Source organism: Triplophysa rosa, linkage group LG11 (assembly GCF_024868665.1).
Source record: "Triplophysa rosa linkage group LG11, Trosa_1v2, whole genome shotgun sequence".
Taxonomy (NCBI): Eukaryota; Metazoa; Chordata; class Actinopteri; order Cypriniformes; family Nemacheilidae; genus Triplophysa; species Triplophysa rosa.
The window spans coordinates 22,108,252-22,128,101 of record NC_079900.1 but is presented as its reverse complement, the minus strand read 5'-3'; the positions used below and the strand labels follow the sequence as shown (position 1 = coordinate 22,128,101).

The 19,850-nt window shown below is 39.7% G+C and overlaps 2 protein-coding genes across 6 annotated transcripts in view; one reads left to right on the top strand and one right to left on the bottom strand.

The window, feature by feature from the left end:
• Positions 1-635: 635 nt before the first annotated feature.
• qtrt1 (queuine tRNA-ribosyltransferase 1) lies at positions 636-3,390 on the bottom strand. The gene is made up of 9 exons (XM_057346418.1): positions 3,091-3,390; positions 2,942-3,010; positions 2,719-2,857; positions 2,413-2,607; positions 2,050-2,188; positions 1,897-1,972; positions 1,325-1,434; positions 1,122-1,206; positions 636-1,038 (listed from the first exon to the last, which is right to left on the bottom strand). Exons 1-9 carry the CDS (start codon positions 3,370-3,372, stop codon positions 877-879), a joined length of 1,257 nt encoding a protein of 418 aa, XP_057202401.1. The 5' UTR covers positions 3,373-3,390; the 3' UTR covers positions 636-876.
• A 568-nt stretch (positions 3,391-3,958) lies between these two features.
• The window catches only part of dnm2a (dynamin 2a), a 36,702-nt gene continuing 20,810 nt past the window's right edge, over positions 3,959-19,850 (top strand). For 2 of the 5 annotated variants that reach the window (XM_057347161.1, XM_057347159.1), the window contains exons 1-7: positions 3,960-4,377; positions 17,100-17,173; positions 17,343-17,492; positions 17,602-17,805; positions 18,641-18,739; positions 19,443-19,603; positions 19,705-19,847. In XM_057347161.1, the coding sequence (XP_057203144.1) occupies positions 4,217-4,377; positions 17,100-17,173; positions 17,343-17,492; positions 17,602-17,805; positions 18,641-18,739; positions 19,443-19,603; positions 19,705-19,847 (992 nt within the window). In that variant the 5' untranslated portion in view covers positions 3,960-4,216. Of the gene's footprint in view, positions 4,378-17,099; positions 17,174-17,342; positions 17,493-17,601; positions 17,806-18,640; positions 18,740-19,442; positions 19,604-19,704; positions 19,848-19,850 lie in introns of all 5 variants that reach the window. The other 3 variants (XM_057347160.1, XM_057347158.1, XM_057347162.1) reach the window with 2 other exon arrangements.

The following is a 19,850-nucleotide window of genomic DNA, read 5'->3' as shown; positions in this document are numbered from 1 at the left end:
ATCTCTAGCGCTCTGCCCCCCAGTGGATTCATATGAAAGAGCATGCCTAATTAATCTTCATGTAAAGGGTAATAGATCCTCAGGAATCGATGGTCTCACATTTAAACAGCTTAATATCAGTGAACCCTTATCATTATGGTTTCTATATGCTGCAGAAAGCGTAGATGCACAACAGATACCGTCAGAAGTCGTTTAAAAGAAACACCTACATGTGCTCAACTCAATTCAGACATTCTTCGCTGCTGGTAAACAAGGTTTTGTTTCAATCAATCACGACAGTATTTTACCTTAATAAACGCTTTTTACGATACGAAACGTAGTGGCCGTTTATACACGATATCGCGCGCAAACCGGCGTGATTCGACGACTTCCGGAATTCTATACCGGACGCGACACGACAAAAGACATTAGAACCCATTATAATTTACAATGTTATCCACACTGGATGCGGCGCGACAATCCCAAGAACAAGCAGGTTGTCATGTCTCGTCCGTTGTAGACACGGTGTTAAATGAACGCTTTTATGGCAACGCTGGCAAATGCACAGTTCTTGTTGACATGCTTGTCAAATTCTGATGTTAAGTTTGCTTAAATGTTTGTGTGGCCAATTTAATAAAAATATAAACAGCACGAGAAAGCATACAGCTGCAGATACCACGATTTCATCGCTGCTTTCTTTCATCAATAAATAAACAATATACACTTTTTCTATACAAGTTACTTAAACATTGGCTTATCACATTCATTTAAATGTTTTGGTTGGACGTAGATAAAAGTTTGAATAAAAGATTTTATTACAGAGCAGATGTTTAACATGTATAAAAAGGCTATAGTATGTTAAAACAAAATGCATAAAAAACTAAAAGTCTAGCCTTTCTAGGCCACACAGTTAACAGTGATGTTTACTGATTGTAGCGCCTCTACAGCCCAGCTGGGGTACTGCTCACTGGACGAGAACATCCTCTTCATGAATGCTTTCACAAACTCTGGAAACCTCTTCTCTATGATGCTCTGACGTACCGATCGCATGAGGGTGAGCTAAAGCAAACACAAATGTGGACAAAAGGAAACTAAGACACAACACTAAATGCAGTAAACCTGTAAGACTGGTTGATCATTACCTGGTAGGAGATGTTATGGATGGTTATGTGATGCATGGCTGCAGTGTCACTCTTGAACAGGGCGTGGAGGTAAGCCCGACTGTGTCTTTTGTTTTGTTTAAGGAATGGAAAAGAAAATATTTTTTTAGGTTTGAGGGAGAGATTTTGAACATCAGCATATTGATCCAGCAGTTTAACTGGGATATCAAACAAGATGCCAATACCTCCTGCAGGTGGGACACTGGCAGTCAGGGTCAATTGGCTGGAAGTCTTTAGCATATTGCTTCTGTTTGAGCTGCAGAGATCCCCAGGGAACCAAAGCGGAGCCAAATCTCTGAAATGGCACAAAACTAATGTCAGATACAGCCTCAGTAAAAGACACAGAATACTGTCAAGACTCGACGTGCATCACTGGAGTTATTCAAGGGTATTGTCAATCACCAAAGTCTTGATTCTAACAGGTCAAAATTGGGCAGAAGCTCTTAAAATGTGCTTTTGAAGAAATTTAAGTTCTGCATTTTATTAAACATTTACAGATTTAAATGGCTGGGCGATATTTATGCATTTGCTATAATAAGGATTGAAGTGTGATTATTTAATAGAACCTTACAGTCATAGTATAAGTGCTTGGTGCTCTAATGGCAAACGTTTTAGAAAACTTAATGGCCAAATTGAAACACTTTAAAATCATTATGATGCTCACAGCTCAAACTTGCTGTATTTTGTATTACCAGAAAGATAATATGAATATTCTATTCCCCAAATATAAAGAGTGTGAATGAAATCCACCACTTACTGCTGTACGAGTCGGGAAAACACAGTCAAACATATCACAGCCCAAGGCAACACAGACCACCAGGTCGAGTGCATAGCTGAAAGACATTTTAAAGAAACAATTAACATAAAATAATGACAAATAAACACTGGCAAATGATGTCGTCAACCGTACCCAACTCCCATAAGGTAACGGGGCTTTTCTCTAGGCAGGTGGTCTGTGCTTAGAGTCACCATCTTCCAGAAATCATCCTTTTCCTCTCCCCCACTCAAACCACCGATGGCGAAGCCCGGTACATCGCGCTTTGTCATTTCTGCGTGAAGAGCAAAAATGTTTATTCTCAGGAGAATTATGTTTCAAATGCACCCTGAGCAGAACATTCAGTCTTATGTAAAAGTACCCTACTCTATTCTCATATACAGTTTATGTTAATTGCTATTTTAACTGTGATATAGCACTAACACCACTAAACCACAATAGACATCAAAATGAATGTTGGGTTTGAGTTGATGTTGAATGATGACACGCAGTGCCCACCATCTAAACACGCCTTGCGCAGTTTGGCATCAAGTCCCCCTTGTATAATAGCGAACAGGTTCTGTCTGTCTGGATTCTTGTTTGCCGCGATGCAGCGGTCCAGCCAGCGCACAGAGCGGTGCATTGCCTCTTCCACCCGCGGCCCTTTCACCGTACTGCTGACCACATCATCCAGTTGCATCATGATATCCGAACCTGCACACATCGCAGTGAATAACAGTCCACTGGGGATATAAAGTCATGAATAAGCATCACTATAATGTTCTGTACTGGTTGAGAAATAATGATCTGCAACATGTCTCATACCCAAGCTGTTCTGTATGGCTATGGATTGCTCAGGGGTGAGCAGGATTTCTTTGCCGTCATACGGGGAACGGAACGTGACCCCCTCCTCTGTTACTTCGGAAAGTTCGACAAGAGACACCATTTGAAAACCTCCGCTGTCCTAGCAACAGAAATGGGGAGTGAAACGAAAAGTAAAATGAATCATAACAGACTATAATGGGCAAGATAGCTGGCCCATGCTTACCGTTAAAAGATTTCTTTTCCAATTCATAAATCCATGCAATCCTTTGGCTTTCTCTATTAACTCAGGACCCTGTTTGGACACATACAACAACGGTCAAATAAGTTTTAAACATAGTGCAGACTTCCATTTATGTGATTTCTGACACATACCGGCCTCATACCCAGGTGATACGTGTTTCCCAGACATATGTGACAGTCCAGATCCTCCAGCTGGTCTGCAGTGATTCCCTTCATGGTGCCTTGGGTGCCCACCGGCATGAACACCGGGGTACTGACCGTGCTGTGGGGGAGAGTGAGAGTGCAAGCTCTCGCCTTACTTACGGGACACTCCGCCACGATTCGAAGAGCAAGATGAGCAGCAGATGATACAGCTTTTAACGATGCCATACTGCATTCACACTCATGTGTGTTCGCCGCTACGGGCGCCGCCATTTTTAACAGTGTTTATAGTGAACTACACCAGGAAGTGACTCAAAGGTCTCTTATTAAAGTCGAATCCCGATTAGCGGCAATATTTTGTGATTGTTCTTAAATAATGTGTCACATTCTTCTGCTAAGAGTCAACTATTTACGAACTAAGGCCCTAAACAAATTGATTTTGTGTTTTTGTAGGAAAGAAAGGCGTGTTTGACTTCATACTGCGCATACCAATCGGCATATGACATTAAAGAACCGCGAGATCAACTCGAGCGTAAACTGCTCCTTATGGTCTCGAATCGCTCTCGCGGTACTCTGACGTCATGTGCGACGATCAGTCGGCGCAGCGCCGCACTAAATCCAGAATGCGTAATATAATTCGTTTTATTTATTAAATATTAAAATGAGTTTTTTTATTAATTTTACTATACAATACGAACTAAATTCTGACTTTGCCGTTCTAGCTGAAGGTAAAAAAAATACGGCTGTTACGGCTACAACGTAAGCTTAGCCAATCGAAAGCAAGAATATATCCAAAATTGGTCTTGAGGACCAATCAGATCGTTGACAGGAGGCGGGACTCGCGTCACCGGCGGAGGTCGGATGTCGCCTGACCGGATGATAGCGAGAAGTTTTGTTTTGTGAGTTTACGAATGATTGACCCTCAGATCAGTAAAAGGCTCTTAATGTGTGCTCTTTAATACGCGATATATGACCGTCGACTAATGTTTTATAAATTATTTGTTTGTGACAGACTGAACTGAAAGTGTTTGAAGGGTGGAAACTGAACAGTTGTAAGTAACCCGAGCGCCTTGTTGCTGTGAGCCCGTTCCTGCGCGCGGAGAGACGGTCAGAAACCATGGGCAACCGGGGGATGGAGGATTTGATCCCCCTGATCAATAAACTTCAGGATGCTTTCAGTTCCATCGGCCAAAGCTGTAACTTAGATCTACCGCAAATAGCCGTGGTTGGAGGACAGAGTGCCGGAAAAAGCTCCGTGCTGGAAAATTTCGTCGGCAGGTTGGTTATCTTACTCGTTAATTTTACGAATCAGTAGTAAATACAATCAAAGATCGCTGCATTTTCCGTATTTCAGCTGAAAGTCGAACAGTCGTCTCATTTGTTGCTATTCCAGCTGTGTTTGTGTACTCATTGGTCGATCGATTGGGTTGAATATGGTGTCATTCACCAACGCTAGTTGCGCAAGTAGCGTAAGCGGACGCTCTTCGCCATTCATTGAAATGAAATGGGCGTAAGTGAGAGCGAAGCGCAAAATGGGGAAGTTGGCGGTATGGTGCACACACAGATGAAGTTATATCGCGTCTTTGAGAGCTTCATCATGGCACAGTGGGGAAATTAAAACAACGCAAATATTTATAGCTCTGTTTAAGCCATCAAACGTATTTCCTTGTTTTGAGTGGTAATGTGTAACGTTATACATGTATCGCATGACTCTGACACTTGTCTGAACATTGACGTCATGCACTTGTCTACGTGCCCTTACTGAAAAGTCCTCAGAAGATAATACCATGTTTCTTTTTATATTTACAATACGATGCTGTACGATTAGCATATTTATGTTATTTAGATGACACTCAGCTGTGCTAAGAATACATTGTAACATGGCCAGAAATTAAGATGTCTTCCACGATATTTTGGTGCATTTCATGAAAATATGTACAGTCCACATTCAACCAGTTATACTATTAAGCACATTTTTAAAATGTATTTTCTAATGCAATAAATACATTTTTATATATTTCCCCCAAAGAAACAACCTAGAAAAAAAACTATTGAAACCAGACATTCTAATGAATTTTTTGGTCATTAGGGAAACTATTGTTTTTACTGGAAACTATTGTTTTTACTGGAAACTATAATAGTCTGTGTTAAATTTTGTTGGTGGGATGTTATTTATTGGATAGGAACCAATAAACACTATTAGGCATTAGACAAGGCCCAAAGTACACTACATAAAGAAATAAAAAAAGAGAAATTCTAGAAGAAATATGCTTTGTTGTCAAAAAAAGTATCAGATACTACGATCATTTCTTTAAGCAGAAAGTTATTACATTTTCCTTTTAATTTTTGGGGTGACATTATCACATGGGCATGACAGATAATCTAAGATGATCCAGCTGCTAAGGGCTGCATACTTTTACAACAAATATGTAGAATATGGAGCCTTATTTTAAAATAGCAAATACGTTAAAATACCTGGTAATATTATAATATAGTAATATTATGAAGTTTTAAATGGCATGTCTGTGCTGTGTAGAGATTACTACTTAAAAACCAACAAGTAAAAAATCAGCAGAATTAAACTTTATGTGTACAGAAGTCGAGGAACCTCCCACGTCCTGTTCTACTCAACCTTGGGTTTTGTTTAGCGCAGGTAAAGGTTGGTGTAACCACCTGTTTTGCAGTATTCATTGGCCATGGCCACACCTGCATCAGACAACATACAGACAACAACATACCTGCATACAGCACCGGTAGATCATCTGAATCAGACTTATTCAATCTCATTTAAAGCTTCAGACAGGAAGAGGAAGTACGACTTGGGCTGGAGATGATTGACAATATTTCTACAGCCGGTCGTTTTGTGGTCTGCACATTGCTGCATTCATTTCCATCAGCATTCGTCTTAGTATGACTGTTCTGTCTCCCGTCGAATTTAAATGAATTTGGTCTTGATGTTAAACAGTGGAGAGAGTATGAGTCAGTAATTGGCTCGAATTTGTTGCTTTTTCTCATGGATGCAGATGTTTGAGAGCTTATGAATGCATTTATTCATTTTGCTTTCATCATAAAGTTAATTATTAATGACTGATGTCTGCCAATATTTGTGCAAATATAGTGTTAAGAAAATGTTTTAATTTCATTTCTGCAGTTTTGCGTGTCTTATTGCACAATTGTATTGCATAAAGTGCATTATAGCTGGCACCATGCTGTCTAGCAGTTGGTATCGAAAACTCCATATTGGTCGACTACCGGTATAAACCTAACAAGTAGTTTTGTACAGGAACCCTTAAAGGGATAGTTCACCCAAAAATGAAAATCCTGTCGTCATTTACTCACCTTCGAGTTGTTCCATATCTGTATAAATTCTTTGTTCTGATAAACACAGAGAAAGATATTTGGAAGAATGCTTATAACCAGACAGATTTTGCCCCCCATTTACTCCCATGAAAAATTGCTTGATCATTTTTTTTCCATTCTGTTGAACACAAAAGAATATATTTTGAAGAATGGAGGTTCTGGGGCACTTTTGACTGCCATTGAATTTTTTCCTACTATGGTAGTAAATGGGGGGCAAGATCTGTTTGGTTATAAGCATTCTTCCAAATATCTTTCTCTGTGTTCATCAGAACAAAGACATTTATACAGATTTGGAACAACTCGAAGGTGAGTAAATGACGACAGAATTTTCATTTTTTTTTGGGTGAAGTATCCCTTTAACTCTCTAGAACAGATATGAATGCTCCTCATGTTGTGCTCCATCCCTAGAGGGTTCAGATTTCCTGGTGGCACAGGATACATAGCAACATAGCCTTGGATTTCATAATCGGGTTGTTGGGCAGGTTTACCCATTACAGAAAACAACAATCAGTGTGAGAGTGCTCTGGCAAACAGTGGAAATCAGACATTAACCTCAACTTATGCTGTACGTACCCTCCTAAACTGCAAGCATAAAGAGCTGCCTTACGAGCTTGTTTTAGGGCTGCAAAGTTTAATTTGACAAATATCGCAGTGACGATTGGAGCGGTGATGTAATTTCATCTCATATCGCTGCTTAGAAGCTGAACAAACAAAGAGGCATAAAATCACACTGAAACAGGAGCTTTAATGTTCAGTCATGTATAAAAATGAATGCGTTTGTCTGATGAAGTCATGTTTTGCCCATGCTAACGTAGTTCTTTTTGAGAAGTACAAAAAAGTAAACCAAAAAGTACAAATAATGTGTATATCGCTATATCTGTGGTTTTTATGGATGTCACATTGTTACATTAACAATAAACATTTCATTGGCATCAGTAACATTTTTTTGATTAACATTTTGGAGCACTTTGTGTTCACACACAGTGGACGTAAGTAGAATGAAAAGTTAACCGATTTCAAGTGATCCAAAGTGACAGGTGTATGTGATGGCCTCAGGCTCTGTAAACAGAAACTGGTCAAGTGGTTTGATCTCCGCCTGTAAATCATTTTCACATTTTCCTGTGCTTGAGAGATAGAGGATGTGTGGTTAAAGTTACTTTCATTGACGTTCTTAGTAGTTTCTTTCCATATTCACGAAATGTATTGTTGTTGTTTGAGCCATTGTTCTTCATAAAAGCAGTAATGCATCTCTGTCAGTCACATGATTGTTACGTATGCAGTTTCTTCTGTGTTTCTGTTATGCATTTATGATACGGGTGTTGTTGAAAGACTGAATCATTGTTTGACATTGCACATCATCACACCCACATGCCAGCCCTGCAAAGACTGTTTTCCTGAAGGAGACTTTCCATTGCATTTATTATCCGTAATACAAAGCACAGAAAAACCTGGAAATATCAAGGAATTGAGTGAGAACTTTACAAGTTGGGTATCTTTTAAGGCAGTTTAAGGGATAATTCGCTCAAAAATGAAAAGCCTTTCATCATTATTCACCCTTGTGTTTCCAACCCTGTATGAATTACTTTTTCTGCAGAACACAAAAGACACATTTTTAAACCATGTTGGTATCCATACAACATTGACCCCTATTGAGTTCCGTTGCATGGACCCAAAACCACAAAGACATTTCTCAAAATATCTTCATTTGTGTTTCACAGAGGAATATTTCATACATGTTTTAAATGACATGAGGGTGAATCAATGATGTCAGAAGTTGAATTTTACTGAAGCATCAAAAATGTTCTTGTGCTACAAGAGTAGTTTAAGGAACTTGATTTGTTTCATGTTCTTCGACTCAAGGGAAGAGTGTGCAGGTGGTTTACCTGGAAAGGGCCGTGTGACACAGATGTTGTTATTTGAAATCGGTCTCTGGGGACTGAGTTTACTCAAAGCATGACCTGTTTACTGTTCTCACCGTAGACATGCCCGAGTCATGAAAAAGAGAGGGGCCGGAAGCGTTTTCAAGACGGAAAGACAGAGAATTTATAGTTCCACAACACGTACATGACCATCTTATTTGAATGACTAGCCACTCATCCGGTACCATGATATGAGGCAAATAAACAATGTCTGTTCAAATATAATAAAAACAAAAAACCCAGACACATCAGCACAGTGATACCTTGGCGCTTTCGCATGTTCTCTGACCTTCTGCTAGGCTTTTATCCACCATGCTAACATTTAGACAGCTGGGAGTTAACAAACAAAAGCACTATTCATTTCACGGACACAATCTGACCTCAGTGTACATTAGTAAGTTACACATATTAATGAGCCAACTTCATCTGCATTTCTCCTTAATGCTTTACAATGACAGTCAGACTGTTGGTCAGATTTCATCTCGCAGAACTGGATTTTCAAGATCTTTCACTCGATTGATGGGAACTGGCTGAACCAATCACAGATCTGAAACGAAAGAGACCAGCGGCTCCGTCTCGGCTGTTTATTGTGGCTGATGTCATTGTTCGCTGTGACTTTCGCTATCTGGCTTTGCCGTCTGCTTTAGGAGGGGCTGTTATTCAGTTAGTGAGTTCACTATGGGAGGAGCAAGGCTGGAGCAGATAATGCCAAAGGCCATTCTGTGAGAAGTGTATTGAGGAAACTGCCGGTTAATTATTGATGGAGAGAAAGGAAATAAAAAATATTTATAAAATTTCAACAGCATCTCAAACCGCATATATAATATATATATAAGCAAACCGCTTATAATGATGAAAACAGTTACAGACATGTACTGTGGCTGTACCATGTAACAGGGAAACCATGACACGTGTGTAAAAATGATATTTGTAACGAGTAATGAAAGTCAGCCTGCGATAAAGGCCATATCACATATTTTTTTTGCCCTCTCTCTGACCTTTAGAATAAGACACTATTGCTATGCTTGAACAAAATACAACCAAAAGAATGTTTATAAGCGAATAAAATGTTAAACAAATATCTTTACGATTTAATTGCATATGTAAGATTAATAAAGTAATACAATTAACTTAATAAAAAAATAGGGATGTAACGTTTCACTCAGCTCACAATGCGATGCGATTCACGATACTGATCTCACGATACAATTTTTCTTTACAGATTGAGCAGAGAAATGAACAACTGCCCTTTTATTATTATCATTACTATTATATTATCAAATGCTGCACATTTCTTTGTAAAACCAAAATATTTTTTATGTTAAATAAATGAAACTAAACTGTCATTTTGAAACGCATTCCAAATCAAATAAAAAACGAATGCTTTTCTTAGCTTTTACTTATAAAAATATCTACGTTTTAAACCAAGCAGCCAATGCTGTTCAAAACATGTACATGCGATTCACGTAACATCTCAACTAGACATGTGCACGGTTAATCGCGGTTACCACTAAATCCTGCTGAAACCGAGCTGGCTGCGATAATGCAAGTATCGATTATTTTATTAATGCGTAGCTTGTCAGTGAAGCACGTCTCTGGGATCAGTAGGAAGTGCTGTTTGATCTAAAAGCAGTGCGCGTTTAAGTCGCTTATAATGTGCCTTTGAAAAAGCAACACCCGTCAAACATGATCATTATAAATATACTTTATTATCATGAAAATACCTGATGAGGCTTGAGGATCAGTGATGAAAATATGTCCTTAGGCATTTCCTAGAACTACGTGTGTTATGGTCTTCTTCTGCAGTGCATATTTCTGCACAAGAGCGCCCTCTGGCCAGGGCTCTAGACTAACTTTTTGCACTGGTTGCACTGGTGCGCCTAACTTTTTTTCTTAGGTGCACCAGCACAAAAGTTAGGTGCACCCAAATTTTCGACCACATCACATTTAACACCAGTTTTACAAGTTCACTTTTTTATAAAATCGCTGTCCATATAGGCAATATTGACTTGTAAATGATTAACTAACAATCTGGTCAACATAAAGTTCTTTATTTGAAGCACAATTCTACAAGAAAGCAGGGCTCTAGACTAACACTTGAGAGAGGTGGCACTGGCACCAGCCCTTAATATGATAGCACCAGAGTCGTGGGGTGAGGTAAGAAAAAGAATCACTAAAACTTCATTAAAATGTGTTTAATACATTAATAAATCAATTAGAAATTAATACAAATCATTGTTTATGATTGAATTATTTTTATTGTATATGTAAACTCTCTTTCAACACTTTACCATATTTAAAGCTACTTTCTTCCTTTATTTGTTGTGAACGACTCCTATAAGAGAACACGATTCCTTTAATATCAGTAAGTGTTTTTGGGCCCGTCCGTTGTTGTTTGGAGATCATTATAAACAGAGATCTTTATTATACTGTTGCCCCTTTAAGAGCTCGCGCAATATACTGGAACACGTGTTTTGTTTCCCAACTGTTTGGTCATGAAACAAACTGAATACCTTTACAAGGTTTCTTGTTAATATGGGAATTTTTAGGTTATCTTGTGTTAATATGTCCGTTTCAGAGTAAGAAGGCGTGAAAGAGAACTCCGTTTAATATTTTGTGCTCTGACTCTCTGGGCGCGCGCATATCTCAAACAACCCGCGAGACCTGAAGGCTTTTAGTGATTATTCTTCATGAAAGCTGCATTGATACACGTTTGGCTTCTATCAAAAGCGACTCACAAATAAATAGAATTTAGCGTGATGTATAACATTTTGTATGCTTTGCAGTATTGTTAGAGATCTTTATACAATAGTTTAGTGCATCAAGTTTAAACACATGTTTCCTGCATTAGCTTCACATGCATACAATACTTGCAACACATTTCGTTATCTTTGCTGTTTTGTACCTTAGCAGGGGAAATTCTTGTATTCTGCATATTTATTTAAGTTGCAAGATTGAGCGCTTCACTCGTCTGCTCTTTTGGTCCTTCGCCTCTTACCCGTAACCCGCGAATTACGTGTTTGGGGGCGGGGGCACTGATAGATAAGTGAATGCTTGAAGGAGGGGAGACAAAAATGAGTGACTGAATGCGCAGCTTGCGCAATATAACATTTCTGCGAATTAAATTTATAATACGCAAAAATTATACATTGATCAGTTTGATAGTGGCACCGGTTCTTCCATTAAGAAAAACTTGTCGCACTGGCAAGAAAATTTGTTGCAAAATGAGACCATTTAGTTGCAGTCTAGCGTGTCAGAGCATTTGTTATGATTTTCGGACGGATCAGGCCTTAACTTAACATTCTTAACGAAAAAGTTGTCAATCGTTCTTTTCATCTTCTCTCATCATCCGCGGCTACATCCACTCTGTTTATCTGACGGGCCTAGGCTACTCACCTCTCTGTCCGACTGCAGCACAGCATTTTCAAATGTACACACACGTACAGGAATGTCTGGACCACGGCCAATCAGAGGGGGTCCGCCCTTCACTATCTCTGATTGGTTTAGACCACGATATGGGCCTAATGTCTGTTGTTGAACCACAGGGAGACTTTCGCAAAGACATTTTTTTCCCTCAAACGGCTGGTCGCACCGGTGCGACCTCAGATTTTTCTTAGTCGCACCATTGAGAAATTAGGTCGCATGTGCGACCAAATTGGTCGCACTCTAGAGCCCTGCCTCTGGCTTTCTGATGCAGCAGCATTTTACTGTACTGCACTCACAAATTGTGCATAAATCACATGATATATATTTTCGGTTAATCGGGCAGAAGTCTAATCTCAACCGATTTGAATCGTCACATATAATTCCAACATACATTCCTGATATAAAACAAATGAAGCCAGAAGTGCTTCTGGACCAGTGTTTACATCTTGCAAAGTGGTCTATACTGTAATAGTTCTGTATGCAAATGAGCTCGGTTACTGACTTATGATTGGCTGACCTTCAGTGTGGTTGTTCATCAGGCAAGGTTGATGACTTGCTAATGCTCAATAGACCTTGGTTAAATAGTCCAGAACGCATTTTTCTGTTAATATTTTCTGCCAGAGATTTTAAAAGGAGACAGAACTTCACAGAGAAGATTTTCATGTGCTGAGTGTATTCTGTGCTTGACCGTGCCACCAACACGGTAAAACCTCTTTACAGAAGTTGCGTCTCTATATTCTTCCCCATTAATGCACCACCGTAATGACATTCACCATGGCACTTTCGACAATAACTTTCAAGGCAATAACTGTCTGACCTCAAATCGCCTGTTATGGGTAATGTTACTGTTATTGCGTGTAATATGAAAGTTTCTGTTCTAATCTGAGGGATATGATGGGTTTGTGCTATCAAAATGCCTTTTATTTGTTGAATATGTATCAATTACTCTTAGATAGGCTGTGCTTAGCATCCACAGAAATGTGTGAACCGCTTAGATTTTGCAGGACGTCTTTGCATGTGTTATTTCTGCACCAGTTGTGGCAGTAAACCGAATTGCTTTAAAATAATGACTGTTTTCAATCATTTTAGACCCCCAATGCGTTGAGCTAATGCTTTAATGTTTGGCAAACAAAACACTCGAGCTAAAAAAATACAATTTCAGGTGTAAATAATACGTTTAACATTTAAAGGGATAGGTTACAAAAAGGTTCACCCTCATGTGGTTCAAAAGCTGACCCATTTTTCCCCCCTGTGGAACACAAAAGAAGATATTTTGAGGAATGTCTCTGTGGTTCTGTGTTCATACCCTGGAAGTCAATAGGGTCTAGTGTGTTTTGGTTACAAATGTTCTTCAAAATATCTTTTGTGTTGTGTTTTTTGCTGTTTAGTGTCACAAGATGTGTTCTGGTGTCACTGTCGTATTCCGGAAAATGGGAGCAGTGTATTAGCCCACTTTTCCTGCTGGTGGAGAGAGACTCGTGCTGAGTGTATCTGAAGAGAGAGACCAGTTCTGTCCGTCTATCGGTCTTTCCACTCTTTCTGCCGCTCTGCGGTTTTGCATGCATAATAGATGAAGTGATACACAATCTGCTCGGCCTCCTCTATCATTTACAGCACATGAATAATGGACACAAGCCCACCTGCCTGTTTGCACTGGAAATGCACAAGCTTATGTGAGAGATAGTGATCGGAAAGGAGAAGTGGTTCTTCTGAGGAGCCAATATAACGTTATTTCCTTGTTGCTATTTGAGAATCATGCTGACTCTGAGTATATTTACCGACTTATGGGGTGTTTATCAGTGGGTGCGTGTAGGTGTCCAGCTCTGCTCAGAGAGTGGGTGTAAGCGGAGAAGTGTGCATAAATGCAGGGTCTTCTAAACCCGCACTGCTTTCTCATGCGGTGTGCGTGCGTCATTCTGAAAAGTTGAACTACTTTCATTTCGATGCCTAGAAAACGCATCGCAACCGCGTCGCTCGTCAGCATTTAAAATAACAAATATACGAGCACAAAAGACGCGAAATGTGAAAGGCCCGTAAGGGTGGCACATGACTGTCAACGGCCTGTTTTCAGTGTCTCTCTGCTCTGATGGCCTCCAGGCTTTGGCTTTGGTCGGACAGACACGTGCTTCAGCAGCTAGGCCTCACAGTCTTTGCAGACTGCCTTTCATATGCACGCTTGAAAGCTGCAGTTTACTTGTCTCTTCTATAACTCTGTGTGTGTTTTTTAGAGCACGTTCTTTCCGTCCCCTCGGGCTCTGAGCGTCGTGCATTAAGTGCATTGAGTGAAGATTCACAGCTGACTGCACAGGCTTTGATCAGGACCAGATGTAGAGCAGAAACTCCCGGCGAGTCGGGCGTATTCATTAAAGCAGACTGCAGTCGGACCCCTGTCGAACCTGCAGACATTTCAACTCCTCCTCAGCGCGAGAGACACGGCTCATCACTTTGGAATAGTGGAAAACGACACACTGTAGGCATTTTGTCACACGTGTTTTATTTTGTCCCAAGGGACCAGAAGATACTATGGGGAAAATATCTAATTGCGATATTTTTGACGGACATTGCGATTGCGATTTGATTTGCGATTTTAACTTTTCTGATTCAAGCTTCAGCTCAATATTGGTGTGTGGAGCACAGTATGGGTATAGTTACCCTGCTGAAAGAAAACAACAACAAAAACATTACAGAAATTCTAATTGTTTCCATTAAAACCATTACAAAATTCATTTTTGTAGTGTGTTTTGGGCATTATTCAAATAGGACTTACTGTTGTTCAATTGGTTCCCAACTTCCAGATTACATCACACCAATAGAATCCAAATACCAGTGTACACTATTATAGTTCCCATTAAAACAAATACAACTCCCATTGTAACCCTTAAATCCATAACATTTTCTATTGTGTTAGTGAATTATTAAAATAGTTCATAGGTTACATAGGCTGATTTATTATTTTTTATGTATGTGGGATTTTTTAAAACAAGTAGAAAATGTGCTGAATGTTTAATTTCATCCAAGTGAAATGAGCAAAACAGTTAGATAGAATTTGCATTTGTTTGAAACGCGGAGCTAGGCGTGAGTTGACACAGAGTGCGCGCGTGCGTCAAGCCTCGTCCATATTGCCAGATGCCCGTGTGGAGCCGGACTCACTTACTATAAACGTCATAACGAAACAGGCTGTGTGTGCGCATCAAGTTTAAACGGCTCGTCCGCGAGACGCGCAACGCGGGGCAGAGACACGCGAGTATGACACAGGCTGTGTGTGCGGTCTTCTGAATTGGACGGTTCTTTAGTATTTATTTGCCTAATATGATCGATCTGACTCTGCAGATGCCATAATAACACACACACTCTCTCCTGCCTTCTGTTTGTTTGTTTTTTTAATGTCGGACGTTTACACAGTTGGCTAGGGCAGTGCTGATTAGGCATAACGGAGGTGCGCTCACTCAGTTGGTTAGCAAGAATGCTTTGGCGTTATTTTAATGCCAAATGTCGTGAGCGCATTATTACAAGGCGAGAGCGCATTCTTGTAATACAAGCGCGCGAATCTCTCCGCTCTCACGCCCAAAACTGAACGCTCGCTTATTATCAATTATACGCTGCTCTCTTATGAATTTTCTCTCCTCTCGCTCAGTGAGCGTGTGCGCACTCAAAATGCGTGCCGTGCGTCCACGAATCCTTTGGTACTCTTGCTCTCGAGAGGTCCTCCTGTGTGTTCCAGGCATTATAGGCTGTCAAAAGTAGTCAACCAATCAGGGATAGGCTTCCACGGCGGGCCAATGAAAACGCGACCTCTTAACTACAGTAGGCCTAATTGTTAAAAATGCTTGATGAAAAGAGTTGTTTTTCGTGTTCTTTTCTACAAAAGTGTCATGTTAATGTGTAATTCTTGTAAAATAGTATATTGTAAATTGCTGAGTTTCATTCTTATAAAATCTTTTAATATATAAATCTTTTAATGAGTGGATTCTTGCGTGTGGGTAGGTGGGTGGATGGGGGGCACCATGAGGTCTTAATACACCTCTGGATCCACCACGTTCTCAGGTAACAATTTTAATATATTTGATGCAACATTATTAATCAAATGTATATTAGAAATTAACGGGAAGGGAGCATTTGATATATTGCATAGAAGTTCAGTTTTATGCCCTGAACTTCTGGAACACTGAATGCAGAACACTTACAGTGTCTGTCTGCAAATGCATTAAATGCATAACCAAATAGGTATAGAATATTATATGATTTTCCAAATGCATTCCAAATCTGTTACTATAAAATAAAATGCTAAAATAATCTAAAATCGTCACCATGATAATTAAAGAGTGAAGCTGACGTCATGCCCTATGTTGCATGTTGCGTTGCCATTTTGGGAGGATCATACTCCACTGCTATTATTGTTTTGATATGTACCGTTACTTGTAGTAAATATTATTTTAGAATAAAGCTAACTTAAGACACCAATCTAAATTGTTCGGTAATCAATTTAGTACTATTTTGACAATACTATGTTTAGTGTACGACATGCATGAGGACCACATGAACTTGAGGGTGTTGGCCTGTTTTGTCTGAATAACACGGTAGTTAAACTGACTAGGATGTTTATATGTAGCCTACAAAGCATCCTAATGCCCCGTTCATTTCTAATATACAATTGATTAATAATGTTGCATCAAATATATTAATATTGTTACCTGAGAACGTGGTGGATCCATCTTGCTTCGTTGAATACGTCGAGTCACTTTCAAACAATAAGATGCCATGTAAGAGGTCGCGTTTTCATTGGCCCGCCGTGGAAGCCTATCCCTGATTGGTTGACTACTTTTGACAGCCTATAATGCCTGGAACACGCAGGAGGACCTCTCGAGAGCAAGAGTACCAAAGGATTCGTGGAAGCACGGCACGCATTTTGAGTGCGCACACGCTCACTGAGCGAGAGGAGAGAAAATTCATAAGAGAGCAGCGTATAATTGAAAGCGCGCGTCCAGTTTTGTGCATGAGCAAAGGAAATCGGCGTGCGAGCGGAGAGATTCGCGCGCTCGTATTACAAGAATGCGCTCTCGCCTTGTAATAATGCGCTCGCGACATTTGTCATTAAAATAACGCCATACGATACGTCTTCATTTGTGTGTGTGTTCTGATATGAATGCAAAGAGGTTGCTTCTGAACACTTGCCCCCTCACTTATGAATAATTTCAAAATATCGCGACCTTTGAAAATTGAGCTTGATTGCTATGAATGACACGGGGGCTTTGAGACCCTCTCGTGCTCACTTTCTCTCTCTTTTCATTTTATCAGGGATTTTCTTCCCCGTGGCTCGGGCATCGTCACCCGCAGGCCTCTCATCCTGCAGCTAGTTAACAACAAAGCGGGTGAGTGTGTAGATCGCTCGAGTGTGGTTTATATGTGCCTGAAACATGCTTTCATGTGTGTCTACATTGTCATGCTGGCTCTCTTTTGAAGCAGCTCATCAGTTTCAGAACAAGGCTATATAGCGTGTGCTGTAAAGCTGTTTCCTCTCACGCTCATCTCTGTCTGCAGAATATGCCGAGTTCTTACACTGCAAAGGGAAGAAGTTTGTCGACTTCGATGAGGTCCGGCAGGAAATCGAAGCGGAGACGGACAGGATAACCGGGTCTAATAAGGGCATCTCTCCTGTTCCCATCAACCTGAGAGTTTACTCTCCACATGGTAACGTGGCACTCAGCGTCCTCACTCCACAGCGTTCCTCACTCCGTAATCTGAATCACAGCAACAGGCGTTGTTTTAAAATGTCACCGTCTCTCTCACTGTGTCACAGTATTGAATTTGACTCTCATCGATTTGCCCGGGATGACCAAGATCGCTGTAGGCGACCAGCCGGCAGACATCGAGCACCAGATTCGAGACATGATCATGCAGTTTATCACTAGGGAGAGCTGTCTGATTCTAGCCGTCACTCCGGCCAACACTGACCTGGCCAACTCGGATGCCCTCAAGGTGGCTAAAGAGGTAGACCCTCAAGGTAAGGATTGAGCTCAGGGGATGCATGTTTTGTTTTTCACACCATGGAAGAACATAATTATGATAAATATGTAATAATAAACAGTAAGATATTGTATACAGCTCAAGCTATATATTACATAGCCCCCAGTCCAGTGTTAATAGAAACAATCCCAAAGGCAATATGAAAGACTGAGCGAACGCAAAGACACATAAAGGCTGTGATTAAACTTCCGGGTTATTCCAGCAAATATTTAATACCATTCAAGTACATGTTTAAAAATGAATATGAACTGCAAAAAAAAATGTATGGGGGAAATGTGTGTAGTTCACAGAATGAAACAAAAATGAAAATAATTTGGTGTTTTATTTTTATATTTTATAAAAATATTTTCATACTTATGCTAAGTAAATATAATATACTAATATAATATATGTAAATTATACTAATAATAATAATAATACATTTATTTTATATAGCGCCATTAAACGTTTCTTTCTCGAAGCGCTGCACAAAAATCAAAACAATACATCACACATTAATAAAACAGCTCAATAAAATATAACAAAAAGTATAAAACAAAACAAAAAGATCCAGTCAAGTAAAAGCAGTCCTGAAATAAAATATAATATATATTAATAAATAAAAAATTCTCATTTTGCTCTGCTCTTAAATTTGACATTGTCTAGATACTGCCGTTGTGTAGAGTAAAACTCGTTTTTAAAATAGTGATGTCTGTTTTGACATGTTTTTTATTTTTATCACAAACATTGTGATGGGTAATAGAAATATTGTGGCTAGGACTATTTGGGAACCTTGCGGATAGGACACAAACTGCCTGTTTATGTATCAACAGGGCTGCGTACCATTGGTGTGATCACTAAACTGGATCTTATGGACGAGGGCACGGACGCCCGGGACATCCTGGAAAATAAACTCCTGCCGCTGCGCAGAGGTGAGCAGCTAGCGGCCGCACACCTATAAAACAAACATTGCATTGACTTTCTATAAAGCCTTTTTATAAAGTCTGTTTAATTATTTACTCATCTACCATAATAATGCAATGCTTTTGAGTTATATTTATATTCACAGCTTTTCTCTGTCAGCGTATAATGTAATCAATGCAATTGTAGTCAATTTCCATTTCTAATCATGATTTTGCTTGAAATATTGAATAACTTATTTATATTTAATATTTAATAGTCTTTTTTAGACATCATGGAGGAAAATGTTTCAAAACAGTAAACATTATAAGTAAGGGATAATCCACAGCTAGCTGTGGAGGCCAAGAAGTGCATTAAAATCCTTTAACGCACGGCTAGCTGTGGATTATGCCGCTTATACCATGGTCATTTGCCAAGTTAAATCTTTTATTGAGGTTTACAGTGAAATTTTAGATCAAACAGGTGAAAATTACAGTGATTTTGTCAGTTAAATTTGAAATGTAATCAAATTTACTGGAGCTACCTGTGCGTTAAAGGGTTTTAATGCACACCTTCCAGCCAATCAGAATCCAGTATTCAAAAAGACCATGGTATAACATTATATAATGAGTAATTCAGGTTCTAAATTCTGATTGGATGAGCCATATGCTGCCATACTTCCCAATCTGACCGCACAGTGAAAGTAAAGAGGCTAAATGAGTTTCTCTGCCTCAGGTTATATTGGCGTGGTGAACAGGAGTCAGAAGGATATAGATGGCAGGAAAGATATTCGGGCTGCGCTGGCAGCAGAGAGGAAATTCTTCCTGTCCCATCCAAGTTACAGACACATGGCTGAGAAGATGGGAACATCACACCTGCAAAAGACCCTCAACCAGGTATGACTGGAAACACTTACCTTGTACAACAACTATAACAATAATCTATGTAGCAAAATTCCAAAATGGGATAAGATTCAATGGCCCTTTTTATTTTTTAGCAATTGACCAACCACATACGAGACACGTTGCCCGGCTTGCGCAGCAAACTCCAATCCCAACTCCTGTCTCTGGAGAAGGAGGTAGAAGAGTATAAGAACTTCCGCCCAGACGACCCGACACGGAAGACCAAGGCTTTGCTACAGTA